General features: G+C 48.4%; 9 protein-coding genes and 1 long non-coding RNA gene across 19 annotated transcripts in view; 5 read left to right on the top strand and 5 right to left on the bottom strand.

Moving 5' to 3' along the window:
* Positions 1-1,292: 1,292 nt before the first annotated feature.
* On the bottom strand, positions 1,293-2,035 carry LOC9637098 (peptidyl-prolyl cis-trans isomerase CYP19-4). The gene has a single exon (XM_002988345.2). It carries the CDS (start codon positions 1,998-2,000, stop codon positions 1,386-1,388), a length of 615 nt encoding a protein of 204 aa, XP_002988391.1. The 5' UTR covers positions 2,001-2,035; the 3' UTR covers positions 1,293-1,385.
* A 1,353-nt stretch (positions 2,036-3,388) lies between these two features.
* LOC9637588 lies at positions 3,389-5,395 on the bottom strand. Its single transcript, XM_002988344.2, has one exon. It carries the CDS (start codon positions 5,393-5,395, stop codon positions 3,389-3,391), a length of 2,007 nt encoding a protein of 668 aa, XP_002988390.2.
* A 227-nt stretch (positions 5,396-5,622) lies between these two features.
* LOC9637097 (B-box zinc finger protein 18) lies at positions 5,623-6,854 on the top strand. Of its 5 annotated transcripts, XM_024662167.1 has the most exons (6): positions 5,646-5,681; positions 5,723-5,957; positions 6,036-6,132; positions 6,216-6,331; positions 6,404-6,607; positions 6,667-6,854. In XM_024662167.1, exons 2-6 carry the CDS (start codon positions 5,865-5,867, stop codon positions 6,745-6,747), a joined length of 591 nt encoding a protein of 196 aa, XP_024517935.1. In that variant the 5' UTR covers positions 5,646-5,681; positions 5,723-5,864; the 3' UTR covers positions 6,748-6,854. The 5 variants fall into 5 exon arrangements, with proteins under 5 accessions (XP_024517933.1, XP_024517934.1, XP_002988458.2 ...); XM_024662166.1 differs by having other exon boundaries at positions 5,625-5,957; positions 6,383-6,607; positions 6,667-6,840; XM_002988412.2 differs by having other exon boundaries at positions 5,626-5,957.
* LOC9637587 (phospholipase D delta) lies at positions 6,748-10,231 on the bottom strand. Its single transcript, XM_002988343.2, has 8 exons — positions 8,964-10,231; positions 8,762-8,878; positions 8,504-8,698; positions 8,162-8,398; positions 7,738-8,103; positions 7,519-7,677; positions 7,262-7,462; positions 6,748-7,178 (listed from the first exon to the last, which is right to left on the bottom strand). The coding sequence occupies exons 1-8, from the start codon at positions 10,119-10,121 to the stop codon at positions 6,879-6,881; spliced, it is 2,733 nt and encodes a 910-aa protein (XP_002988389.2). The 5' UTR covers positions 10,122-10,231; the 3' UTR covers positions 6,748-6,878.
* Positions 8,012-8,959, top strand: LOC112341647. The gene is made up of 3 exons (XR_002990630.1): positions 8,012-8,119; positions 8,182-8,618; positions 8,685-8,959. It is a non-coding gene; the product is annotated as an uncharacterized LOC112341647 (long non-coding RNA).
* Positions 10,232-11,646: 1,415 nt separating the features above from the next.
* On the bottom strand, positions 11,647-12,809 carry LOC112341656 (rRNA 2'-O-methyltransferase fibrillarin-like). The gene is made up of 2 exons (XM_024662196.1): positions 12,773-12,809; positions 11,647-12,155 (listed from the first exon to the last, which is right to left on the bottom strand). Exons 1-2 carry the CDS (start codon positions 12,807-12,809, stop codon positions 11,647-11,649), a joined length of 546 nt encoding a protein of 181 aa, XP_024517964.1.
* Positions 12,810-14,155: 1,346 nt separating this feature from the next.
* LOC9637586 lies at positions 14,156-15,597 on the bottom strand. 4 transcript variants are annotated; one of them, XR_002990637.1, is made up of 7 exons: positions 15,486-15,597; positions 15,348-15,438; positions 15,169-15,285; positions 14,989-15,084; positions 14,809-14,928; positions 14,514-14,760; positions 14,156-14,361 (listed from the first exon to the last, which is right to left on the bottom strand). XR_002990637.1 is itself a non-coding variant. In XM_024662227.1 (6 exons), the coding sequence occupies exons 1-6, from the start codon at positions 15,518-15,520 to the stop codon at positions 14,267-14,269; spliced, it is 501 nt and encodes a 166-aa protein (XP_024517995.1). In that variant the 5' UTR covers positions 15,521-15,597; the 3' UTR covers positions 14,156-14,266. The 4 variants fall into 4 exon arrangements, 2 of the variants coding, with proteins under 2 accessions (XP_024517995.1, XP_024517996.1); XR_002990636.1 differs by having other exon boundaries at positions 14,514-14,739; XM_024662227.1 differs by lacking the exon at positions 14,514-14,760 and having other exon boundaries at positions 14,862-14,928.
* LOC9637584 (ent-kaurenoic acid oxidase 1) lies at positions 15,492-20,267 on the top strand. 3 transcript variants are annotated; one of them, XM_002988409.2, is made up of 11 exons: positions 17,576-17,697; positions 17,761-18,197; positions 18,258-18,527; positions 18,588-18,912; positions 18,982-19,131; positions 19,186-19,437; positions 19,484-19,570; positions 19,629-19,707; positions 19,763-19,869; positions 19,923-20,044; positions 20,091-20,267. In XM_002988409.2, exons 3-11 carry the CDS (start codon positions 18,304-18,306, stop codon positions 20,182-20,184), a joined length of 1,440 nt encoding a protein of 479 aa, XP_002988455.2. In that variant the 5' UTR covers positions 17,576-17,697; positions 17,761-18,197; positions 18,258-18,303; the 3' UTR covers positions 20,185-20,267. The 3 variants fall into 3 exon arrangements, 2 of the variants coding, with proteins under 2 accessions (XP_002988455.2, XP_024517994.1); XR_002990635.1 differs by lacking the exons at positions 18,258-18,527; positions 18,588-18,912; positions 18,982-19,131; ... (4 more) ...; positions 19,923-20,044; positions 20,091-20,267 and adding exons at positions 15,492-15,711; positions 15,766-15,982; positions 16,076-16,242; ... (3 more) ...; positions 16,780-16,941; positions 16,993-17,248 and having other exon boundaries at positions 17,295-17,697; positions 17,761-17,902; XM_024662226.1 differs by having other exon boundaries at positions 18,258-18,912.
* A 1,245-nt stretch (positions 20,268-21,512) lies between these two features.
* LOC9637583 (ETHYLENE INSENSITIVE 3-like 1 protein) lies at positions 21,513-23,621 on the top strand. The gene has a single exon (XM_002988408.2). It carries the CDS (start codon positions 21,600-21,602, stop codon positions 23,544-23,546), a length of 1,947 nt encoding a protein of 648 aa, XP_002988454.2. The 5' UTR covers positions 21,513-21,599; the 3' UTR covers positions 23,547-23,621.
* An 81-nt stretch (positions 23,622-23,702) lies between these two features.
* The window catches only part of LOC9637582 (CSC1-like protein At4g35870), a 2,499-nt gene continuing 1,016 nt past the window's right edge, over positions 23,703-25,185 (top strand). Inside the window, exon 1 of the mRNA XM_002988407.1 lies at positions 23,703-25,181. Within this exon, the coding sequence (XP_002988453.1) occupies positions 23,703-25,181 (1,479 nt within the window). The remainder of the gene's footprint in view (positions 25,182-25,185) is intronic.

Raw genomic sequence — 25,185 nt, 5'->3', positions numbered from 1 at the left:
AATGCAAAAGCTAAATTTAAACAAAAATCCTAGATCCAAGTAATCTTTAGAGACAATCAAAAGTGCCCCTCACCTCTACCAATGTGAGTGCATAGAATATGGAAAGAAAATACAGCAAAAACCTTAGTTTATATATAAGAGTAAACGATTTGGATTGAAATCAATTTGACAGCTACCAAAATCCCACTACACTAATATTAATATACAATATCGTAGTTATACACTACATAGTTTGAAATCAGTTTTTGTAAAGCATAAATATTCCCTCCAAGATTTATTATCATGACTTGTAACTGTATAAAATACTTAAATGAAATAGTTTTTCTATCTCCTTATTTGAAATTAACTTTGAAAAAATATGAGAATAAATCTAAATTTTGAAAATTTATTGTAAATTACTTCATAGTTTCCTTCTGTATTTTATAAGGTTGTTATTGAGTGAATATTTATATCTATTTTTAGTTGATTGAAATAAGATTATAATGAATTTTCAAATGTTTTTTTTCAATTGATTTTATTTGGCAAATTTGATAAATTCTAGAAATATAATAATGTATTTTGTCGAGTTCATGACAGCACTCTTGTCTTTACACAGATTTATTCAGAAAAACTAGAGGACCTTCTTCCATGCTAAGTGTGAGCTCCAAGCATGCTTCAAGATGGTGGATCTTGGCCCTGCTTATTTTTGCTTAGGCATCTAGATCTGGCATAGGCAGCACAGCTCAATTCAGCTCTCCAAGGGGAGAGATCCTAGCTAAGTTTGGTTAGTCAAGCTAAACAAGGCTGCTACCCCTATGGAAATTGTGCTCCATCTCAGCAAGACACAAGCACCTCAGACACCTGAAGAACAACAGATGCATCACATTCCTTATTGCCAGATCATGGGAAGTCTTCTGTATCTAATGGTATGTATGTGTGGACAGCTTGAAGTTTGAAAACAAATGAGATTGGTATAGATAGGCTTTTGCATAAAGGTATGCAAGGGTTTAATTCCTCTGGCTTTTTTGAGTGTTGCAAAAGTGGTGCATACTTTCTTTTTAGATTCTAGCTCATTGAAAATGGACATTTTTCACATGGATCTTGAAGCACAATTTTTGCATGGCTTTGGTGTACCGAGGCCAAAAGCACATTTTTCACATGTGTATGGATGTCCTGAGCAAAATTATGTTATTTAGGATTATAAGTTCTTTAGCAATACACCTCATACTCATTCATTCCTGCCTACCGTTGTTTATACAAGGCCTCAGACTCATCCATTCATTCATAAACTGTTGGCACGACACCAGGCTGTAAACACAACTTAAAATATTAAACATGAATTAATACTTACTAATAAATCTTACAAAACATTTCCCAATTTTTAAATCAAAGAAGAGAAAAGCTTATCACAGTGGAAGCTCGCCACTGTCGGCTATGGTGACTTTGGATTTGGGGGCGCCGCTTTGCGACCCCTCCGCCTCGACCTTGTAGACAATGTCCATGCCGCTAATCACCTTGCCAAACACGACGTGCTTGCCGTCGAGCCAGCTCGTCTTGACGGTGGTGATGAAGAACTGGGATCCATTCGTGTTGGATCCGGCGTTGGCCATGGACAGAACCCCCGGCCCCGTGTGCTTGAGCTTGAAATTCTCGTCCGCGAACTTGGTGCCGTAGATCGACTCCCCGCCCATGCCATTGCCGTGCGTGAAATCTCCCCCCTGGATCATGAAGCTGGGGATGATCCGATGGAACGCGGAGCCCTTGAAGTGGAGCGTCTTGCCCTGCGATCCAGTACCTTTCTCGCCCGTGCACAGCGCCCGGAAATTCTCCGCTGTCTTGGGCACCGCCTTGCCGTAGAGCCCCATGACGACGCGCCCCGCCGGCTTGCCGCCGATCTCCACATCGAAGAACACCTTGTGCGTGATCTCCTCGAGATTCTTCTCCTGCTTCTTCGCGGCGGCGGGGGAGATCCACAGCGCCGACAATGCGAGCGCCAGCGCCACGATCTTGAGAGCCTCCATCGCCGGAAAGCCCTCGGACCTAGCGGTAGAGCCCTAAAAGAGCTTCAGCCACGTCTGTAACCAATAACAACGCGCCACGTGGACGCTCTGGCAAATCATTGCCCCCCACGCAAGCATACTGTAGACGGCCGGATGCGCGCCACGTGCACGGTAAGGATATGCGAACCTCCCCCCAGAGATGCTTTCGTGCACCGTTTGGAAGGGCCGTCTTCGCATTTAACGGGGAGATCTCTGTCGTCCAAGCCTGGAAAGAACTCCTCGCTGGATCGATCCACCAGGGTGGTTGCCGGGAATCGCAGCGCTCGCGCCCCTCCGCGCGATCGATCGCGGTTTCGCGACAGATCATCGGATTGGATTGGTTCCAGAGCTTTCGATCGACAGGGCAAAGGGTGTTGAGAATTTCTAGAGAGGAGAAAGAGGGGAAGAGGAGCGCCGAGCGCTTGGAGCAAGATCATGGCAGTAGCAATGTCACAGAACAACAGGAACACTTTCTATGATCCATTCTACAAGACGAGCCCGACGAGGAGGAGCGCCGCCAAGCCGCCGCCGCCCTCCACCGCCACCGCCACCAATTGCTACGACGATTTCAGCGTCTTCAACCATCTCCACTTCCCCAAGCCTCTCAGCCCACCACGGCCGCCGCACCCATCGCCCTTCTCCTCCTCGACCTCCACGGCTCCTCCTCCTCGCCCAGCATCGTCCGGGACGGCCATCGCCGCCGCCACCATCGCCAAAACCGAGACTTTGATCGAGCAGCAGCACGAGATGGTGGTGTGCCGGGTCTCGTCCGCGGTGATTTCCAGTGGTGTGGTGGTGGCCAAGGCAAGCGAGGAAGGCAAGTGAATCGAGGCTGGAGTGATCTTTGACTTCTAAAGTTTGTGTTCTATCTCTCGCCGCTCGCTACGCTCATACGAGTTTGAGATTCGTTGTTACTGCTGCTGTTGCTGCTCGAGTAGATTGGAGAGCCGTCCACGGCAGCCCAGTGTAAAATCTATATCAAAATCGCTTTTTTCTTCCTAGAATTTGGTTCTAAAGTCTGTGTGCTATCTCTCGCCGCTCGCGACGCTCATACGAGTTTGAGATTCGTTGTTACTGCTGCTATTGCTGCTCGAGTAGATTGGAGAGCCGTCCACGGCAGCCCAGTGTAAAATCTTCCACGAAATTTATGTCAAAATCGCTTTTTTCTTCCTCGTTTGTCCAAGTTCTTGTAGAATTGTCAAGCTCGGCTCCTTTCCAGGAACTTGGGTTTGTCAAATTCTCATTCATCTCGCGATTTTCTCCGAGATTCTCTTGCCTTGTCTTCTCAAATCGCGCTGTTGTTCTTGGACATTCCTTTACGGGAAGGTTCTTTCTTCCAAAGTTCTCGGGATTCTGTGAACAGTTGTTTCTCAGGTTCTCAGGATGTCAAAGTCGGCCCCCTTGAGGAGCTCGTCCACGAACACGTCCAAAAACTCGCGCTTTTGCTCCCCGAGCACGCAAAGGCACTCTTTCTCGATGAGCGATCGCGACTTCTCCGAGATGGCTTCCATGCCCGGCGATGGCAGCGCGCTCTTGGCGAGAGCAACCATCTCCCGGACAATCCCATACCCGGGACACGTCGCATGCAACGCCGCCATCATCTGGTACGCGCTCACTCGCGAGCTCAACTTCGCCGGACTGTCCGACGATCTCTCGAGAAAACCGGCCCTGTAAGCCGAGTAGTACGACGTTCTCACCCAGTCTCTCTCCACCGGAGAAGCCAAGGTGGCGATTTGATCCTCCACTTCCACTGCAATCCTTCGCAGCTCCTCCAGAGCCTCCGCTCGATCTTTCCTCTTGGCTGCTTCTCTCATCCTTGCGTGGAAGCACGGGAACTCCGGCCTCTGAGCGTGCAGCCGAGCTTCCACCCGACACCGGAGACACTTGCAAGTGAATCCCCAGCGGCTGTCCGTCCAGTACATGCGCTCGTCCAGCGGCTTCTTCACGTCCATGTAAGGCAGCGTGAGTTCTTCCTCGGCTCGGATGTTCCTGGCGGCTCTCACGAACAGCGCGGTTCCAACCATCTGCTGCGACACGTTAGGGACGCAGGAATGGTTGATGAGCGCCGGGAGTGTCCACAGTCCCATCGGGCTCTCGGGCTTGTCCTCGATCTGGAAGGCGTAGCTCGAGCAAAGCTTGGCGATGGCGGGCACGGCGTCGAACCAGATGTAGTCTTGCTGCTGGTCGTGGATGAGAACGTTGGTCGGCTTGAACAATCCCATCTCCATCGCCAGCTCGCTGTCTAGTCCCAAGAACTGGAACAAGCTCTTCCTCGACGTCAAGCACTTCCTCATCAACTTTGCCGGCAAATCCTCCCGCGGTGCCACTGCCGCCGCGTTCCAGACGAGCAGAAGCTGCCCGGCTTTGATCTCCTCGGTCGCGAACAAGCCCCGGCCTTTCTCCTCGTCGGCCGCCATTCCCATCCTCACGGGGCCGAGATAGTCGCCAACTTCGGGAGCTTTGCTCTTGCCGAGGATGAACTCTCGCAGCTCGTAGTTGCCAGTGTCTCGCTGCTCGATCAACCGAGCACACCGCTTCATGGTGTCGTCGTCCGCGAGGCCCGATCGGTAGAAGCTGTCCAGCGCTGCTCGGAACTTCTGGAGGCCGAGAAAAAGTTGGCCTTTGAGGAGGTACGTGTGCCTGTGAGTGGAATCCACGACGTGTGCTCGCTTGGCGTCTTCGAACGCTCTCTCGTAGCAGTTTAATCCCAGCCATGCCTGGCAGCGCTTGGAAAGAGCTTCCACCTTGTTCTTGTATCCCTCCTCGTCGACACACCTCGTGAGGAGGTGGATCGCTCGGACGTAATCTTTCTTCTCTAGAGCAGCCGACGCTTCTTCCCAGATCTTCTCCACGGTGAGACCATCTGGAACTTCGATCCCCAAGAAGTCGATGTACATGGGGTTGTGGATCTCGATGATCACTCTCCCTTTGGCCGTGCACAGTGCTCGCGGGTGCTTGATCTTCACCCTGGCGCCCTTGGGGAAATGCATTCTCACCTCCTCCACCGTGGTCGATGACAGCGCGAAGTTACTCACCAGCAAGTAGAAGAAATCGCCATCGCTCCTCTCGGCGATGGCGCTCGACACCCGCATTCCATCCTTGATGATCCCGGCGTCGCGGGAGAGCGTCCCCAGCAAGCTCCGGCCACTGAATTCCACCTTGTTCTCGCCAATCTTGACCTTGGCCGCCTCCTCGGCATTCTCCCGGAGCGATTTCTGGATCTCCGCAAAATCGATCGGCCGAAACTTGAGAAGATCTAGAATCTTTTGCTTGCCTAGAGCAGGCGGACCGAGCACTGGCACTGGATCTTTCGACCTGTGCGGCGCCATTCCCGCCTGGGAGGCGTAGAACCTCCATATCCTCCCGCGAGCTCTCATCCCCGCCCTAAAACCCAGAACCCTAGTATACCCTAACCGTCCACGTGTCAGGTGGAGAATCGCTTAAGGGTAAAAGATATCCGTTTCAAATCAATGGATAAGAGCAAAGATACCTACATTTTATGCCTACGTCAGCTGCCACTTGGCGGGTCCGTGACCACAGATTCGCGATGCCCACGTGGGACCTATACTGGTGGCCGAAAAGCAGCCTGGGGAGATTAGGCGGTAAATAAAGTTTCGCGAGTAACAAAGAGTAGGGTTTGGAGATCCGGGCAAGCGCTGCGAGGTACGATCGATCGATGCTCTTCGCGGCATTACCATTTCCAGGTCGAGATCGTGGCGACGAGGAGCGCTACCGCGAGCTAGAAACGCTGTGAAGAATGGCAGGGATTTTGATTTGCCGCAAGAATGTAGCGAGAATCCATTGAGATTGAGTGGATTCTCGCGGCTAGAGAGCTGTAGAAGAATAATGCGGACCTTGTGCGATGTCTGCGAATCAGCTCCAGCCAGGCTCTTTTGTGCGGCAGACGAGGCTGCGCTGTGCTCCAAGTGCGATGAAAAGGTGCCTCTTTTTCTTTCTTGCTTTCCTCGCTCACTCTCGCGATTGGAAGAAACTAATCTCTTGGTTTCTTTCTTTCAGGTGCACGGATGTAACAAGCTAGCTAGCCGCCACGTTCGTTTGCAGCTCGCGGAGGCCCGAGCGGTGCCTCGGTGTGATATCTGCGAGAGCGCTCCTGGTAAAGTCATCGAAAGCCTCACTTTTTCGTTTTTTCTTTGGGGTTTTGCCTTTTGTTTCTGGCTAAAGTGACTTGGCTCGTAGCTTTTTTCTACTGTGGCATTGATGGAACGTCACTGTGCTTGCAATGCGACATGGATGTACATACCGGAGGGAAGAAAACGCACGAAAGATACCTCATGCTGGGACAGAGGGTGGAGGTAATCACCGGACTTTTAGCTTCGCGGTAGTTGTTTGACAGTTTCTTACAGCTTGCTACTTGTAAATCTCAGCCTGAAGATGCTGGTGTACAATCAAACGATCACCGCGGACAAAACCATTACCACCCGACTAAGAGGATCGCGTTGACGAAATCAAACAACAGTGATGCTCCCGCCGTTGCTATAGCCGTCGGCGATGCCGATCAATCCAAGGGCGACACGCACATGATTGATCTTAACTCCAGGCCTTTGCATTTGCAAGGCCAACCGGCAAAGGTAAGCCCGCTAGTTTTTGCGTAAGTCTTACGAGTTTCTATCTTGTGTGCTCCATCCAGAGCACGAAAAGTAGAGATTCCGGAAGCAGCGACGACTGCGCTGGAGTAGTTCCTGAGATCACATCAACGGCCAAGTCGTGAGACGTTTTCTAAAGTTGTGTATTTGTATGACATGGCAGCTGTGCAACATTTCAGTACAGGAAAGAAATCAAAAGAAGTCGTCGAACGGTACAAGCTATTCACAAAAATGTTTCACATTTGAGACCAGTTTCTCATCCAGTCAAGTTGTCGGGCAAGTTGATGGAGTGCTGGCCGAGAACTTGACCAGCAACGTCGGGAAAGCTCTCGTTGCCGGCGATGGGCTTGATCTCGCCGTTCACCTGGACGCTCATGGGATAGCTCATAAGGTGGCCCTTCATGTCGGACGGCTCCTCGGACACAAACTGCTTCCAGTTACCTTGAGCAATCTCGTTCACTTTGTGGACGCATCTTATATCAGAGGGATCGTTGAACAAAGCTGGATCGAAGTCTCCAAGGTGCTCGGCCCAGAGAGAAGCTCGGTATCCATAAACCTGGACAGAGAATACAAGAAGAACAGGAGGAACAGGGAGCGTTGCAGTGACAAGCAAGCAATGAGAAAGAACTTCAAAGCTACCTGGCCGAAAGGATGGGAGTGTTTCTTGTGAGCCCAAGTATAGTGGGGCTGATAAGCTCCCATGGCAAGCTCGGTGTCCCTGGAACCGTCCATGGAACGCTGGTTGATGTTGGCCGAGCCGATGATCACGTACTCGTCGTCGACGATCATTCCTTTGGAGTGGATGTAGATCATGAAGCGCTTGTACTTTTGAGCGTACCACTGGACGAGGAGGCGCAAAGTTCTCAAGAGTTTTTCGGGGAAGAAAGAAGTGTTACCTGTGTGGATTTCTCGGCTGGTGCCATGGTTCCTGGTTCGCTTCGCTCCTCCCGGTTTGCAAGGCAGTAGAAGTTGAGATAGTCCGTGGGATGGTTGCCACTGCCAACTTCGTTCAAGGCCTGTGCGATGATCTTATACATCATCTTCATCGTTTGGCTCTGATCCAGCATCCAAGTCAGTGACAACGTGAAGAACACTCGAGAATGGGATTGTTTTACCTGGAAGTAGAGGATTTCCTGGACGGTGGCACTGTCAGGGACGCCCTCCGGCCACATTGGAATGACAACGTAGACGGCGAACGGGTCGCCGCTTCTGATCTTGGAGGCCACCTTGAGAGCGAGCTCCATGGGGATCATATGAGTCGCGTCACCCTTCTTATAGTCTGGCCAGGCATACGACGAGCCCAGGAAGTACTGGTTCTCGATGTAGATAAAGTGCTGGGCCGAGCGAATGCGCTCCACGTACGCCGTGTGGATGCTCGTGTCGATGGCAACGTTTTTGAGCGTCACCAAGTTTTGCTTCTGGCAGTCTGCTGGTTCTTTTGGAAATCCTTTCACGGATCCAGAGTCGATGGAGCGAAACACCTGCATCACACGAAGTGTAAGTTCGTTCTTTCTCTAAAGCCTTTTCTTTTTCACTTACTTGGACGTTCCATGTTTCAGGATCGTCCAGCTCCGTGACCATCAAGGCCTGGTCGCCATCGTTTGGGCTGAGAATCCAGGAAATCCTGTCGATCTCGATCATAGCATCCTCGTGCCATGTCGCGGCCTTTCTCCAGCGCTGAGCAAAGTTTGTCAGCACGTCGTACGCTGCCGGGCCGTCTATCCGGCAGTGGAGGTCGTGCCACGGCTGCCTTGGACCACCATGATCGATCGTTCCCTGGTTTTCCAGCTCAACCAACGTAAGCATCGAGTAACAAAGAAGCAAAAAAAGTATGCTTTTCTGCTAACACTACTGTCAAGAAGGATGTGTTCTTTTGCTTACAGTGAAAGTCGGGTTGTGGTAGTCGTCCCTGTGGATGCTGCCAAGCGTTTTGAACAACGGATGCTCAGGCGTGTCGTATCGTCCTTGCGCCAGGTCCAGCCCACCTATGAAAGACGTAAGCTTACGATTGTTTCCTCGTCCTTGGCTGTCGACAATAACGAGCTTTTGGTGGTGCGTGTAGAACGTTCCCACAACCTGGGAAAAGATCGAGACGAAGAGTCAAAAGGAAAGAAAAAGAGAAAAGCCGCGAAGTCTCACCCATTGCTTGAGCCAACTCATTTTGGAATCGCCATAGCGAGGGGAGAGCACGCATCGCACCGCCGAGTGCCGGAAGAACTTCTTCGTCTCCTCGTCATAGGTAGCCATCACTCCTTTCTGCAACTCACAGCGATGTTAACTTCCAGCAATCTCGCAAGAACAAAGAAGAAGAAGAAGAAAAGAAGAGATTTTTCTTTCTTACCGTCGTGAACAACGGAGTGTGATGCGAGGTCTTATCGTCCCACACCAGCAGCAACACGCGAACTCCCTCGGCGGCCTTCCTCTTGAGCAGCTCCCCGAGTGTGAGATTCGCGATGTCATTGCTAAACTTCTTGTGATTCTCAGGCTCCCGGACGATCTTCACCTTGTGGAAGACCGACCAGCCCGCGATATACACAAGGTGGTGAGCCTCGAGAATGGCCTGGCAGATATCCTCCCAGCACTTGCCATGCTCGTAAGCTCCGCCACCCTCGAGCGTGATCTCCGGAAGACCACCGTCCGGGCAGTGCGCGTCCTGGTAGAGCTTGACCGAGCAGCCCTTGCGAAGCGGGAAGTAAGTCCGAGGAACCGCGCCCTCGGCTCCAACTCCGTGCTGGTAGTTCTTGTCTTGCTCCACTGGAGTATACTTGATCGAGATCTTGAGCTGCGCGCCTTCCTTACCCGATCCAACGACGTCAAACCACGTCTCCACGATCGCGGGGCCGCTGGCGATGCGGTGAGCCGGGATCTTGACGCCGCCGATCACTTGCGCGCCAAACACATCGTTGTCTTTGACCGTGAGCAACACCTCGGGGACCGAGTGAGCGACGTGGAGCTGGAAGCGCTCGCCCCAGTGTGGAATTTGGCTGTTGCTGATCACCTTGGTCTTGGCGAGGATGGCGTCGCCCAGGCTGAAAACCACGTATGGATCGCTCGTGATCTTGTGGCGATGGTGGGCGAGCTTGTCCTTGGGCTTGGCACACATTGTCTGGAGGCCGCCCAGGATGGAGAAGCACTGGCTGGCCCTCTCCGAGAACCAATCCATGTTGGGCAGCGACTTGGCCTCGATGATCTCCAGCTCCACCGTGCCGTAGAGGAGGCAGACCTTCGGGGAGCTGGCGCCAAGGGAGACGTCCTCCATCTTGCCCAGATCGCTGGAAGGGAAGGAGGGGAAGTGATCGCCACCGCCGGCGGGTGGGCGTTGCTGTTCTTGGTGGTGCTGCTCCACATTCTCGTGCTTTACCTCGAATTCGCCATCGCTGGTGCCCGCGTCCTTGAATCGCACTGCCCGGGAGTTGATCGCGCCGTCTCCCTCGTCCGGGTGCGCGGGAATGCTCCATCCCAGCGGCTTGCCGTCGTCATCGCGGATCTGGTCGCCCATCGCGCCCGCCCTAGATCCGGAATTGGAGGTCCAATCGAGCTCCTCCTATATTCTTGGCATTTGACCGAGTCGATCCAAGAGGAATCGATGGGATCGATCCGACCCACGTCGGGATCGGCGAGAATCGCCGGGAGAGGGCGCCCAAGCGCCGCAATCGAGCACGCTTCTCTTGCCACTCGTTGCACGCTTTAGCTCCAGAATTGCATCCATGAAGCTAAACTGGGATGGAATCGAGTGAGCCCACGTCGAGGGGGGCGGGGATTCGTAGTGGGCTCTTGCCGGATCGCCGAGAGATCGCCCAAGTCGAGAATTTTGGGAGTGAGCAAGTGAATGGAAGTACTTCTAGAGCCCGGAATCTTGGAGGGCCATCAGCACACACTTGGAATGCTTGGTGGCTGGCAGGGGTGTGGTGGGGGCATGAGGAAGACATGAAGAGCGCCAGTCGCTTTGTCCTTGGCTCTCACAAGATCATCGCCATTAAAGATGGTACAAAATATCATCCACCTGGAGAGAGGATCGGCCAAAAGGAATCTCGATTGGAACGTACCCGATCGCTCTGGCTGCCTTTTGTTTGAATTAAAGCACAAGCTTTCACGCACCAAGCATTGCACCTTTCATATCAACGAATCCAAGAAGAAAAAGAAGAAGTTACTCTTGGCACAAAACTCTTTACTCTTTGTAGATTTCTTTCCGAAACAATCTTCACAAGCTTTGATTTCTTGGTAGAGCACACACTGGTTTCTCTTGTAAATCTCTTGGAGTGGTTTTCTAAAGCTTTTATTCGTTGATACTTTATGATGAGAACACTTACACAGCTCTGCAGCTAGAGAGTGGGATAATTCCAAATGCAAGGGTGGTGTTTGCTATGGGATTACATTCCGTTGTGGTTTGTGTGAGCACGCTACTTCCATTGCCAAAAGAGCAAGCCAGTGTGGAGTAGAGGATCCCTGGCTCCTTGTCAAATATAAACTTGTAGCCAAACACTGGTGATGCTGGGAAGCACTGTGCAGGCTGGGAGAAATTGGTGGCGGTGTTTAGATCCAAGTTACAAGCTCCAGGTGCTAGATAGATCTTGAAATAGCTCTCGCTCTTGACCATTGCAATGTAGCCAAATGAGAAGATTACAAGCATGAGCAGCGTTGGAAACAGGGAAGACCTCTTTGACATCTTTAAAGACAATGAGATGAAGATCACTGTTGTTTGTGCTCTGGGAAACTTATATATGCACAAAATGATAAGATCCAATCTTGCAAGGTTAACCAACAATCTTGACGATTGTTTGTGGAAAGGAAGTGATCACCAATAATTGTTTTTAATCAAATCAACTAGTTGCTTGTTCTAGGTGCATCATAGCATCAAATCAAGAAGGAAAATTTAAGCTTGTAGCTAGACCAGTCTCAAAGTTTCCAGCTATAAAAACCTCTTAAAAAGACCTCATTCTTAGCATTGAGTAGAAAAGAAGAGATGGCAACATGGAGCACTTTTATCACCTTGTTTCTTGCAATATCTACTGGTTTGGCTGCTGCTAGCACGTATGAAATCTATGGAGACCCAACATGCACCACAGTGCTGACAAATTTCTCAACTCCAGCACAATGCTTTCCTGTTCTTCCTGTCTTTGGATATAAGTGAGAACAAATCTCTTGTCTTGTGAGATGGATGATAAGAAAATTTTTGTTTTGGGCAGCTTTATTTTCACAGAGGAGCCTGGAATCACATTCTTTGGAGCTGCCTGTTCCATGTCCATAAACGGTTCCACAATTCTCACCAAGAACACTACTGTTTGTGGCCCATCAACAGTCCTCTCGTTTGGAATTCTCCCTCTGGTGGATTGCAACTTGCCGCCTAGACGATCACCGCCACCACCACCGCCTAGACGATCACCGCCACCCCCGCCGCCGACACGGTCACCGCCACCCCCGCCCCCGAGACGATCACCACCACCCCTGCCGCCAACACGATCACCGCCACCCCCGCCGCCGACACGATCACCGCCACCCCCGCCGCCAACACGATCACCACCACCTCCACCACCTCCATGTAAGAAAGGTAAATGTTAGTTGTGTTCTTCCCTTGGAAATAAAGTTTTTTCTACAAATATGAGAAAAATGTAGAAATTTTAGCTTGGTATCCGTTCTTGATGTTTCCAGCGACTAAATGTAACATTGTTTGACTAGTCCTTCAAATTCAACGACGTTCTAGGAGATATGATGCATTTTCACTTGCAGCAGCTCTCTCGATATGCTTGTCTCAGAATTCATACCTTTAATAATCAGGATTAGATTTTTTGGACGAACAAAGAATAGCTTTAAGGCTTTTTTAATTAAATTTTACTAGAAATAACTGAAACATAAAAAGAACACTAAACTTAATTTTATTATCACATCATTTTGTAATCTTTGGTTTGTGTCTATGGCTTTTAGTCTTCTCTTTTTAATTCTTTTTGGTTTGCTAGTGATCTGTGGTGATGCTCGTAATTTTGAAAAGCAAATACATCCAAATCTTGAAACATTAGCAGGACATCAATATAGTCTTTCTGGAAATTTACCGTATGGAGTAACACTTGGAGAAGATATAGTGATTTTAGCTCGCAATCTTAAACTTGGTGATATTGAGCTTCCAAGTCTAACTTATAATGGTACTTATTTTACAAGTTTGAATTTCGGTTATGCTGGAGCAACTGGTCATCTAGCTAATGTTTATGATAATACTTTTGGTACTCCTCATATATTATCTGTTTAAATTTCAGAATTTATATGGCATAAATAACAAGTTAAAGATCATCAAGATGATAAGAAAATATTATATGAAAAAGCACTTTATTATATTGAGATTGGTGGTAATGATCTTGGTTATGGTATGCCAGATTTTGCATATGTATTAAATATTACAATTCCATCTGTGATTAAGGGTATTAAATCTAATATTTTGGATATATATATATAATTCTGATGCAAAATATTTTCTAATAATGAATCTTCCTCGTTTTGATTGTGCTTTAAGTTATTTACAACTATTTTCAAATGCTACTGATATGCATTATGACAAGTTTGGATGTGTTATTGAAACTACTAATGTTATTAACTTATTTAATAAGAAACTATTAAGTATGGTAAATTATATTAATAATCAAAATGATGATATTGAGGTTTTCTGCAAGCAATGAAAATAATTCAAAATATGGATAGCTATGGATTCAAAACTTATAAAGAATCTTGTTGTGGTGTTCCTGGTGGTGATTTTCATTGTAATAATTCTATATTATGTGGTTGTGGACAAACTAGTGGTACTGTATGTGAGAATCCAAGTGAATAATGGTTTGATGGTACTCATTTCACTCAACATTTTTATGAGGCTTCAGCTAAACTTATTCCTAATTATCTTACTCCGACTGTGACCTTTTTGTCTGGTTGAACACCCTCTCAGAATTGATTGATGCGAATTCTCAATTTTCAATAAAAGACAATTGCTCTCGATGAGGCAGGAATTCAACGGCGACAGTGGAATGCATGCCAAGTGCTGGAGCATATGAGATGTTCACTCTTGGATAGATGGAGAGCGTTGAGAAAGGATTTCGGCTGAATGGATCTTTTTGCAGTAATGCAAGCAAAGCACTGGAGAAGAGCCCTTTGCATCGGCAATTACGTGTCTGTCCATCCAACAGAGATGAGAGGCATTTCTTCGTGAAATTCCCTTGCTTCCCTGTTCTTGTTGGTTTAGGAGAGAGGACTCGGTGTCACAAGGTAGCAAAGAGGAACTTTTACAAAGCCGCTTGATTTTTCTTCTTGTCCAGTCGAGGATCGAAGCTAGCATGAAACTTAGTCCGAGAACCGCATCATCAAAGATGAACTTGGAGAATCCAAGCAGGAGAATGAGGAGGAGGCAAGGACAGGTCTCTTGTCTCTGTCACCAGATCCAGAAATATGCCAGGTTGATGGGATTCCGGACTGAAACGATCTCTAAAGCGGAATTTTCTTGATGATGTTTCCACCTGATCAGCACATCTGAAAACTCGGCATCATGAACTTTGATCATGGAAGAAACTAAAATGCATTCCAAGTTAGAAGGAAAGCTTAACAACATATTGAGCTTCATTTCCAGCTCCTGTCGTAACTCTACTTGTGTACAGAATAACACTTGGGAACTCAGGCCTTCTTGGTTTTCAGCATTATCGACAAATTGCTCTGCTTTGTGGTGTCACTGCTTGTCTCAAGTTCAGGTTCCAGACTGCATTTGTCACCTGAAAATAGGAAACAAAGAAACAAAATCAAACCATCAGTGAAGATTGCTTCGCAGGCAGCAAAGTGAAACGAAAAAAAAAAAAGAAGAGAGAACTTCTTTTTGGTCCATGATCTCACTCACGGAGGCCATTTCTTGCATATAAATACCAACCTCCATCACGAGAAAGGCTGTCTCATCATCACTCCACAGGAAACTGGAAACCCCTCCTCTTTCACAAAACCTTTTGACTTCACACCTCCTTCAAATGGCTAGACAATGCGAGCTTGCCTTCATCGCCAAAAGAAACTTGGTAATGTAAGCAAAAGCCTCGGATGAGAATCCCTCTCCACCTCGACATCCAGTTCAATGGTGTCGAGAGTGGCTTTTGGATCAAGTCCTTTTGGATTCAACGCCATATCTGGATGTTAGTCAGTCTCAAGAACCATATTGAGACACAAGAACTTACTGTCGATACTTGCATCAAGCAGTCAAGTAAGCTGGATCGAGAGAAAGGCTTACACATACCGCGGGTGTGCTTTGCAAACGACTTGACGGATCGTAAGAGGCTCTTTTGGGCCTGCAACACCTATAACCAAAAAATGTGAATTTTTTTTGCGTTGTTCTTGCAAAGATAGATGAAAATTACCTCCGGTTGCATGCTAATGACCATCTCTTTCAGCGTTTGCTCGCCTACAATGTCTTTGAAAACACGCACGAGTGTGTTACGAGAAATCTTCCCTTGCTGCAAAAAAAGATTGCTTCGTGTTAGATCAAGAACCAAAAAAGAAAAAATGAAAAATAACTAGAAAAAAAAAAAGAGGCTTGCCTTAAAGACTGTGTACTGCTCCACCAGATAAATGAAATCCTGGAACGATAGCTTCTCCTTAAGCACTTTAAGAACTCTTACAAACGAAACCCATGGTGTTTTGGGCACACTCATTCGCTAAGGGCGAAAGAAAAATAAAAATGTGTCAAGAGAGATCGCGAGAGAGAGGAATCCCAGACCTGGAAAGAGTGGCAGATGCTTCCGTTGCCACTGGAAATGCAAGAGGATGAGACATCATCTGGGGTTTCATCCGATTCCTCTTTGGGGATCCTACATCTTGGATTTGGCACTGAGAATCCAGCTGAGAGGAGCTTTACCTGTGAGGAATTCCATCCGGGAGCTGGAGATCCATCTAGTAGGAGGAGATAGAGGCCATGATTTTTTCTCTCGCTGGAGGATGTGGGCGCAAAAACCTAGAAATAAGAGTGGAGAGCTTTAGGGCAGACGATACACTAGGGTTTTTTCTAATGGCTTGGCGATGGCGCGTGCTTGGGATTCTCGTCCTCGTCGCTTGTTGCGCGGCTTTTGGAGGCGCGATCGAAGGTACTGTGGCTGCGCAGCTATGGCGGTAGCTTAGAAATTGTTCTTTATTGACAGGCGATGGCGGCGACCCGGACGCTCTCCAGGCGCCGCTTTTGGACGATTCTTTCATGAGCTCTTCGCCGGGGATGAACACTGGCAGCGTCCTTAGCTGCAAGCGCTACGTCGTCCCGGCGTTGTCGCGATTGGAGAGCTTCCGCAAGCTCGCTCACGTCCGGCGCGTGAATGTTTCGGCTCCTTTCACTCTATCGAAGATCGAGGCTTGCCTTCATGGGTATGCATGAAGCTCTTTGGGGAAGAACTCTTTGGCGGTTCTAACACTCTTGTTTTTGTTGGTTTGGTTGGTTTGGTTTGCGTTTCTTCGCAGCAACGCGACCCTGGACTTGTGCCAGTGCTCGAAAGAAAAGTGGAAGGCTCTGGAAAAGAATAAGTGGTTTGCGAGCATGTCACCGTTCGAAACCATGTACGTTGATATCCGGTCAGATCGGAAAGCCTCGATTAAAGACACTCCTGTCACTGTGCTCGTCAAAGAAGGTACGCGTTTTTCTTTCTTTTCTTCTTGGACAAGTTGCTGATCATTGCGTGTTACAGAGTTTTGCTCCTACCGAGTGTTTCTCTTCGTACTTGGCATCGCTTTACTCATTTCGGCGCCCATCGTGAGCGAATGGGTTCCCTTTTACTACAGCAGTGGCATGACTCTGGGCATCGTTTTAGTGGTGCTCATCATTTTGTTTCAGGTACACATTGTAGAGCTGACTGTCCTTCGTTAACAGCTAACTGCAGGCGATGAAACTTCTGCCATTTGGCAGGAAAAGCAGTATCTACATACTTCTATATGGCTCTCTTGTAAGCATTTTTTTTTTTTGTTTCTTTTTTTCCTTCTCGGCCAGCTTTTCGTTCTGACGTGTAGCACGATTTTCAGGTGGGTTTTGGAGCTCTTTTACTCCGACAGATCTCGATTCTTTTGACCCCAATGTTGATGGATATGGGATTGGGGGAAGACATGGTTAAGCCGGTAAGATATATATAGTTTTTTTTTTTCCAATGCCTTCTTTAACCGTTCCCTTGCAGATCGCCATATTTTGTTTGATGGGAGTTCTCACAGTCGGTGCATACATGGGATATTGGGGAGTTCGTAAGTTTATTCTCACGAATGAGGGAGATGTGGACTCTGGGACAGCAACGTTCGTCAAATGGGCTATCCGGCTTTTCGGCGCTACAATGCTCTTACAAGTGAGTAAACAAGCTTTATTCTTCCTGCGAAGCTTACACCCCGTTTTTCAGACTTCGACTGATCCGGTGTTCAGCGTTCTGTCATTGGTCGTCGGGATATTGATTTCTCTGGTACCCAAGCATTTTAAAGGCCTGGGAAGTCTGGTCGATTTCTCGTGGCCATTCTCCAGGGAAGATTCCTCTTCTTCTGCCTTCGGCGCGTGGAGGTATCGCAAAAAGTATGTGAAGATGTGGAAGAAGAAGCAGGTCGCCACATCCCCCTTTGGAGTTCCGTCAAGCTCCTATCACACTCCGGTCACCATTTCAGGTAAATTATATCGTCTGGTTTAGCTCTAAACTGCGTGTTTATGCAGGAAAGCGCGTCTTCGTGTCGCCTCCAGCAACTTTCAAGGTGACACCCGAGCGAACCTTCTACTCAACTTTCCACCACACACCTGAGCGCAACAAGATGTCCCGGGCAGAGAGAGAGGCCCTGGCGAGGGAATACACGCACAACTCCATGAAAGAACTACTTTCTTCGCCAAAGTTCGCCGAGTGGGCCATTGAAAACACCGACAGAATTGCCGTGCTGCCACACGACGCGCGTGAAGAAAGGCCGGAAGAGGAGATTGAGTTGACGGCGAGCCTGTCCTCATAGGTAGTTCACTTTGGTGGGTTGAAGCTGAGCAAAACATCAGCTCGCGATTGTACTATTACCTTTGTGCTTTTTTGTCCATTTTTTTGTATCTAGCCTCGTTCTTCTTCAGCCAAACTCAGGTGTGCTTCTTTCGAAATTTTCTTACTCCGTTCTTAAAAAGCTAAGCCTGTTATTCTTTACAGGAACTCAGTTACTGTGGATTTTTGTTTCTTTTATTGAATCACTCACGCTTGTAGTTTTGCAGTGAGAAGGTAGAATTAAAAGTCACTTTCTCAGGTGATGGTATTACAGGAATGCAATGCTAAAGATTTGTTATTTGGCGGATCCGAATTGTCCCTGTGCAGCTTTTGGTGATTGTTAACAGGCTATGCAATGGGTATGGTCTTGCTTTACGAAGATGAAACTCCGACCAGGTAATCTCTGTCCTTTCAATTCTTTTTTGATATCTATCTGCCAACCTCTACGGAAAAAGCAGCGCTCTTGGAATCTCTGCAGCTGGAATCGTTACTGTTGAGATAATGGACACAGACTACAGTTTGCCGCGGCTCTTTTAAATGGTGAAGGCATCCTGTTAAGAAAAGACAAGCGTTTTTATTTGGAGCTAATGGAAGCTTTGAAGGTAAGTCTGATTCCTTTTGTCTTATGGGCGCTAATGGCTTGCAAGCAAAATGTTATGCAGGAAGGGAGATCAGAGGTTTTTGCGGTGCCCGTCAAGCAAAAAAACGATGGAGGTTGCCATGATTCTTGGCGTTGCGGTGGTGGCAGTCACTGCCTTGTTGACATTCTCGAGTTTTTTCAACAAATGGTACTATGAGCCGGTGCTCAAGCCGGGACAGCCTCCACTTCCACCAGGTTCGCTTGGATGGCCCGTCTTTGGCAACATGGCTGCTTTCCTCAGAGCCTTCAAGTCTGGAAGACCGGACACTTTCATGGCTCACTACGTTGCCAAGTTGGGTACTGTCGCAGTTTTCTCTCGCTTGTCTAACCGTCGCTTCTTCTTGGTTTCCAGGTACAATCGAGTGGGTTTTTACAAGGCGTTTCTGTTCTGGCAGCCCACCGTCCTTGCTGCCACACCAGAGGCATGCAAATTCGTGCTCTCCAAAGACAGCTTTGAGACAGGATGGCCGGAGAGCGCTGTTGAGCTCATGGGACGAAATTCGTTTGCGGGATTAACTGGTGAGAGCCACTTCAAGCTCCGGAAGCTTACCGAGCCCGCTGTGAACAGTCCCAAAGCTCTAGAGCAGTATGTGCCTCTCATCGTCAACAACATAAAAGCGTGCCTTGCGAGGTGGTCTGCGCAGGATAAGATCGTTCTTCTTACCGAGATGAGAAGGGTAAGCGATGTTTACTTCCTCTTTGTCTTAGTTTTTTCTTGTTGACACTGGGTTTTTCTGATACGACAGTTCACGTTTCTAACTGTCCTCCACATTTTATATGGGAAAGACTCCAGTCTCGACGTGGATGAGACTTTCTCCTTGTACTACATTGTCAACCAAGGCATTCGTGCTCTTCCCATCAACTTCCCTGGGACTGCCTACAACAAAGCCTTGAAGGTAAAAGCCACATGCGTTGTCCTACACAGCTTTGTGACGTTTTCCCATTCTCAGGCGAGGCGAAAGCTCATCAAGCTTATCCAGGACGTGATCAACCAGCGAAGAGCTTCTGGAAAGCCACAGGAAACAAACATTCTTTCGTTGCTCATGGATCAGCTAGATGACAAAGGAGAGGCTCTGGAAGACGCTCAAATCATAGACGTGCTCAACATGTACATGAACGCTGGTCACGACTCGACGGCTCATGTCATCATGTGGCTGATGATTTTCCTGAAGCGAAATCCTGATGTGCTCGAGAAAGTGAAGGTAAAGGTTTGCAGTTTCATACAAACATACAATCTTTCTTATTCAGACCGAGCAAGATGGCATCGCTAAATGCATTTCAGAAGGGGAAATGCTCAACCTTTCAGACATCAAAAGAATGCGCTACCTTTCTAGTGTCAGTGCTGGCCATTTTTCCTTGTTTTCATTCCTGATTTTGTCTCTTCTTTTCCCAGGTTGTCGACGAAACACTGCGACTTGCAAATATATCTCCAATGGTCTTCAGAAGAGCCTTGGTAGATGTCGAGTTTAATGGTGAGTGTGCTTTTCATCTTTTAAGTGATTTTCTCTCATTGCATTCCATGTATAGGCTTTACCATTCCCAAAGGGTGGCATGCGGAAGCGTGGCTAAGACAAGTACACATGGATCCACACGTCCACCCCGACCCAGAAAAGTTCGATCCAGAGCGCTGGGAGGTACTAAATTCTCAAAGCCTTTCTGTGTAACTCTGGCTGGGGTTTTTCACTAGAAATATGGAGCATCTCCATTCACGTTCATGCCCTTTGGGATGGGAAATCGAACTTGTCCTGGTAACGAGCTTGCCAAGCTTCAAATCTTCATTGTCGTCCATTACTTCGTTACTGGCTACAGGTGAAGATGTATTATTTGTGAGTCTTACTTTACACGGGCTTTGTAGGTGGACTGCCTTGAATCCCAACAGCAAAGTTTCTTACTTGCCACATCCAAGGCCACGAGACTTCTATTCGGTAAGAGTTTCAAAACTCCTGTAATTATAAAAGATCATACAAAACACTTTTGAATTGTTGAACGATTATTCCAAATCAATTATGTTAATTGATTTTTATTTAAGTAATCAAGGTTATGGAATAAAGCCAGTTTTATATTATTTTGGCATTTTTAAAAATTTGCTACAAATACCTAAACATTTTTGGATAATATCCTAATTATAGTAGCATAATCTATTTAGGATTGTATTTTTCATATGTGATAGTCATTGTTAAACTTGAAATTATAATATCAAATTTACCAAATTCATAATAAATACCCACCATGCTTATTAATTTAACATAATTAAAAATATTTTATCATTTTTTAATTATTGGTGTATTATTATTCCTCTCAATTTTGTACCTCTTTGTCCCTTTACTCCATAGCTCTCCAGGATTATAATTTAAACTTGAATTAATGGAGTGATTTAAGATGGAGAGCTTCCTGGAGAGCTATGCTTATAATTTCAAGTTTAACAATGACTATCACATATGAAAAATACAATCCTAAATAGATAATTTATATGCTATGCTACTATAATTATGATATTATAATTAGGAAAAATGAACTTACTCCATAGCCCTTTAAGTGATTATAAAAACTATAATTTTATTTTAAAAAAAGAAAATCATCCCATGGAAGAGTGGTTTATTAATTCATGAGAGTGATAAGTAAAGATAAGCCTTAAGTCTTTTGCAGTTAAAAATGTATAGACAAACTAATTGTTTTAAAATTATTATTTTTATAATATCATTAATTAAATTTTCTTATATTATTATAAATATCTTTATGCAAGCATTTCTTGAATGTCTTATATTTTTAAATTTATTATATTAAGATCTCTCACAAAACTATTAAATAATTTTTCTTCTCTTAACTAGTTAAATCTATCACTAAGATATTTGGTATTTTTTATTAAATATGTAAACATGTTCCATAAAAAAATGCCTTTTAATAACTAGTTTAGTTTATAATTGTCAATTTAGGAAACTTTCTTTAATTATTTTGGAATCATTTCACTAAATACCTGAAGTAAATTTATATATCCTTTAAAACCTTGAATGTTTAGATTAAACTTTGGTACCATTATGTTACTAAGCCTTAGGATTTATTTAATTTTTCTAAGAAAATTATTTAATAACAGTTTTTATATTTATTTTATAATTTTCTATTTACTTTTTAAAAAACAAATTACTCTGTCATTTAAATAGCAAGAGTCTTTTACTTGGCTACAAACATCAGCCAGGTGTGTAGATGGACGGCTGGGATTGCGTTAAAGGTTAAGCCAAAAGTTTGGCTGGAGACTCGAAGAACCCTAAAAATGCAGAGGAGTCCGGGGGGATGAATCGGGACGCGTTGGCACTGGAGCGAAGGATTCTCTCAGGTAATCTACGAGATCTATAGCCCGCCGCAGCGGATGGAGGAGGATGTGGCGGATTACGAGGTGGAGCTGAGCGATGGCGACGACGTGGACGACGATGGCGGCGAGACGGACATTGACGAGCTGGAAAAGCGGATATGGATGGACAAGCTCCGCCTCAAGCGCGCCAAGGAGCAGCTCAAGGCCAGGGGCGCCGGCGGCGGCAAGGATCGGGCCAAGCAGAAGCAATCGCCCGAGCAAGCGCGGCGCAAGAAGATGGCTCGAGCACAGGATGGGATCCTCAAGTACATGCTCAAGATGGTGGAGGTTTGCCACGCGCAGGGATTCGTTTATGGGATCGTCCCCGAGAAGGGCAAGCCCGTGAGTGGCTCCTCGGATAATCTCCGGGCGTGGTGGAAGGACAAGGTGAGATTCGACAAGAACGCGCCAGTGGCGATTGGGAAGTTCCAGGCTGAGAACTCCGGCGAGGACAGCGGCAGGGATTCTTCCAGGAGGAAGAACTGGAGCACGGCCAGGGCATTGCAGGAGCTCCAGGACACGACGCTGGGATCGCTCCTCTCGGCTCTAATGCAGCACTGCGATCCTCCGCAAAGGAAGTACCCGCTGGAGAAGCTGGTTCCTCCGCCGTGGTGGCCGACTGGGAACGAGGAGTGGTGGTCGGAGATTGGGTCGCAGGTGAGAGGAGCCAAGGACGTGCCGCCGCCGTATAAGAAGCCTCACGATCTCAAAAAGGCCTGGAAGGTTGGAGTGCTGCTGGCGGTGATCAAGCACCTGTCGCCGGACATCGCCAAGATCAGGACGCTGGTGAGGAGCTCCAAGTGCCTCCAGGACAAGATGACTGCCAAGGAGAGCGCGACTTGGATCGCGGTGCTAGCTCACGAGGAGTCGCTGGTGGTGTCCTCGTCAACTTCCAACGCCGCCACCACCACCACCACCACCACCAAGGTCAGCAACGTTTGCAACTCAGGCAGCAGCTCTAGCAATGACAGAGCTCGATCACAGCCGGCGGGGACTACTTCCAGCGATGACGATCCAGCTCCTCCACCGAGTTCTAAGCAGCCCAAGAACAAGAACAAGTCTAAGCAAGCGAAGGTCGCTAGTGCTACTGTGACGCCACCGCCGCCACCGCCGCCGCCACCGCCACCACCTCCAGTTCGTCCCGGAAGCTCGGAAGTTAGTGCCATGGACGAGGAGGAAGAGGATCCACCACAGCAACGAGTGGAAACCGGACGAAGATCTCGGGAGAAGAGACCGATCGCCGAGCCGCGTATAGAGCCGGAGGAGAGAAGCTTTCGGTGCCGCTACGAGCAGTGCTTCCACCACGATCCGGGGAACGCATTCAAGGACTACAACTCGAGGAACAACCACGAAGGAAGGTGCAGCTACAGGCCAGTGGCGGAGGCTGGAAATGGTTTGATCCAATCCGGAGTGGCTCCTTACAACCAGGTGGCGATGGTGGCGGCGGTAGCGGCGGCTCCTCCGGGCGGTGGTGGCAAGGGACTGTTCCAGCCGACGCCGCCTCTCGTGGTGGAAGCTTGGGGCTATCCAGCTGCTGCGATGGGATCGAACTTTAGCGTGTTCCAGCAGCATGGCCGCAGCCTGGATCTAAACGAGCAAGAACAGCGACCAGATCGTCACCACCACCACCTAGAACAGCCGCAGGAGCAACTAGATCGTCCTGGAGAGCAGGAAGATCAAGGCTCAAGGCCCGAAGAAGAGCGCGATCGCCATCGTCACGATCACCACCATGAGCGGCAGCAAAGTGGAGGATTGGCGGACCCGTTCTATCTCAACGAGCTCGCGATGGAGGAGGAGAGAAACGATGGCCAGCACCATGAATTTGGAGCTCCAGGAGAGGAGGAAGTCCACTCCGACTATGGATTCCCAGCTGGAGAATACGATCTCGCGCTGGGCAGCCCCGAGCCCATCATGGGAGGCTTCGAGTTCCTCGATTCCAACGATATCTGGTACTTTGGAGCTTAGAAGCATTCAAACTCCAGGAAAGATTCCTTTGGCATATATTTATTTTGTTATATAGAACTTTAGGGCTCTTGGTTCTTTGGGATTTTAGGGTTCTTGGAGCTGGAGTTCCATTCGAGGTATGATTCACAGCAGCGACAGCGACAGTAGCATCGATCCATGGCTGGATTCGAGGCGCCAGCTGCAGCGCCGGCGCCCGGCGACGATTCCTTCGATTGGCTCATCCCCAAGCAGCAGGACGCATGGTATGGAAATATCCAGTACCTGAGCAACATCTCCATCATCGGCGCCGTGTGCTGCGTGATCCTCTTCCTCGTCGTCAAGGTGAGGAGCGATCACAAGCTCCCCGGGGCGGCATCGCTGGTGACGAAGCTCCTGGCGGTGTGGCACACGACCAGCCAGCAGATCGCGAGGCTGTGCGGCGCCAATTCGGCACAGTATCTGTCGGTGGAGGGCTACACTTTCGTCACGCTCGCGATCGTCTCGGTGGTGGCAGTGCTGGTCATCCTGCCCGTGAATTTGTATGGGGGCACGGTTCCAATCGAGGACCAGTTTGCAAAGGCGACGGTTGCTCACGTCAAGGAGGGATCGCCATGGCTGTGGGCTCACACGGTGTTCATGGTGGCTCTCACCGCCGCCGTCCACCTTTGCACGAGTAGCCTGGAGAAGCATCTCCAGGCGACACAGTTCCACGACGGAGACTCGGCCGACTCGGTGGCGATTTTCACGCTGATGGTGAGAGGAGTTCCTCGGGTTCTCGCCATGGACAAGCGGCCGCTGGAGGACTACTTTGAGCACCGGTATCCAGGGAAAGTCTACTCCATTGTTGTCCCTCACGATCTGGACGCGTTCTATCGGCTCAAGTCCGAGCTGCTCAAGACGAGGGAGAGGATTGTGGCAGCGGACGCTCAGGCTCGAGCACGACAGCAGGTGTTCTACGAGGAAGACTACTTTTTTAGTGGTGACGATAGGGATCTTTTCGTGGATTTGTCATCGTCCAGCAGCAGCCACAGGAGGGTGTCTTGGTTCCGGGAGAAGTGGTCTTGGATCAAGCACGAGGTGACGAGGTGCTGGAGCTGTATATTAGTTTTGTGCCGCTTGACTCCCGAGGATAGGCTGAGGAGGCTGGCTGCTCGACGCGGGGAGCTCGAGAGCTCTCTCGGTGCTTACAGGGATGGGATTGCCACAGGTGCTGGGATTGCTTTCGTGGTATTCAAGGACGTATTCACGGCGAGCAGGGCTCTACAGGACGCTAGGATGAATTCTACCAGGAGCGATAGATTAGTAGGAGGTTTTTCGATGGTGGAGGCGCAGCTCTCGAGGGGGTGCTGGAAAGTTGGCAGGGCTCCTTCGCCTCGCGATATCTATTGGCACCACCTCGGCAGGAGCTCACTCCAGAGACGCTTGCGAACGGTTGCTGTGAATCTCCTGTTGCTGCTGGTGCTCTTCTTTTGTAGCTCGCCACTGGCGGCCATCACCGCGATACACAACGCTAGCCGCTTCATCGGGCGAGATACCATGGAGCACTTGCAAGTTTGGCTCGCCTGGGCTCGCTCCTCCAACTGGTTCTCCACTTTCATCCTCCAGTTCCTGCCGAACGTGCTCATCTTCGTCACCATGTACGTGCTTGTTCCCGCGGTGC

The sequence above is a fragment of the Selaginella moellendorffii genome, unplaced genomic scaffold (assembly GCF_000143415.4).
Source record: "Selaginella moellendorffii unplaced genomic scaffold, v1.0 SELMOscaffold_88, whole genome shotgun sequence".
In the NCBI taxonomy this organism is placed as follows: Eukaryota; Viridiplantae; Streptophyta; class Lycopodiopsida; order Selaginellales; family Selaginellaceae; genus Selaginella; species Selaginella moellendorffii.
This window is presented reverse-complemented; position numbering and strand designations above follow the sequence as displayed.

Coding starts and splice junctions, on each gene's coding strand:
- LOC9637098 (XM_002988345.2), bottom strand. CDS start 2,000: ATGGAGGCTCTCAAGATCGTGGCGCTGGCGCTCGCATTGTCGGCGCTG.
- LOC9637588 (XM_002988344.2), bottom strand. CDS start 5,395: ATGAGAGCTCGCGGGAGGATATGGAGGTTCTACGCCTCCCAGGCGGGA.
- LOC9637097 (XM_024662164.1), top strand. CDS start 5,865: ATGCGGACCTTGTGCGATGTCTGCGAATCAGCTCCAGCCAGGCTCTTT. Junction 6,133..6,215: donor TATCTGCGAGAGCGCTCCTG/GTAAAGTCATCG, acceptor CTTGGCTCGTAG/CTTTTTTCTACTGTGGCATT. Junction 6,608..6,666: donor TGCAAGGCCAACCGGCAAAG/GTAAGCCCGCTA, acceptor TGCTCCATCCAG/AGCACGAAAAGTAGAGATTC.
- LOC9637587 (XM_002988343.2), bottom strand. CDS start 10,121: ATGGGCGACCAGATCCGCGATGACGACGGCAAGCCGCTGGGATGGAGC. Junction 8,104..8,161: donor CTGAAACATGGAACGTCCAA/GTAAGTGAAAAA, acceptor CGTGTGATGCAG/GTGTTTCGCTCCATCGACTC. Junction 7,463..7,518: donor CAGCCGAGAAATCCACACAG/GTAACACTTCTT, acceptor CTCCTCGTCCAG/TGGTACGCTCAAAAGTACAA.
- LOC112341656 (XM_024662196.1), bottom strand. CDS start 12,809: ATGACCAGTTGCTCCAGCATAACCGAAATTCAAACTT. Junction 12,156..12,772: donor CATAACCGAAATTCAAACTT/GTAAAATAAGTA, acceptor TCTTACATGGAG/GTGGTGGAGGTGGTGGTGAT.
- LOC9637586 (XM_024662227.1), bottom strand. CDS start 15,520: ATGGATCTCCAGCTCCCGGATGGAATTCCTCACAG. Junction 14,929..14,988: donor TCATTAGCATGCAACCGGAG/GTAATTTTCATC, acceptor TTTTGGTTATAG/GTGTTGCAGGCCCAAAAGAG. Junction 14,362..14,861: donor AAAGCACACCCGCGGTATGT/GTAAGCCTTTCT, acceptor TCCTATTTTCAG/GTGACAAATGCAGTCTGGAA.
- LOC9637584 (XM_024662226.1), top strand. CDS start 18,304: ATGGAGGTTGCCATGATTCTTGGCGTTGCGGTGGTGGCAGTCACTGCC. Junction 19,132..19,185: donor CCTACAACAAAGCCTTGAAG/GTAAAAGCCACA, acceptor TCCCATTCTCAG/GCGAGGCGAAAGCTCATCAA. Junction 19,438..19,483: donor ATGTGCTCGAGAAAGTGAAG/GTAAAGGTTTGC, acceptor TTTCTTATTCAG/ACCGAGCAAGATGGCATCGC.
- LOC9637583 (XM_002988408.2), top strand. CDS start 21,600: ATGGAGGAGGATGTGGCGGATTACGAGGTGGAGCTGAGCGATGGCGAC.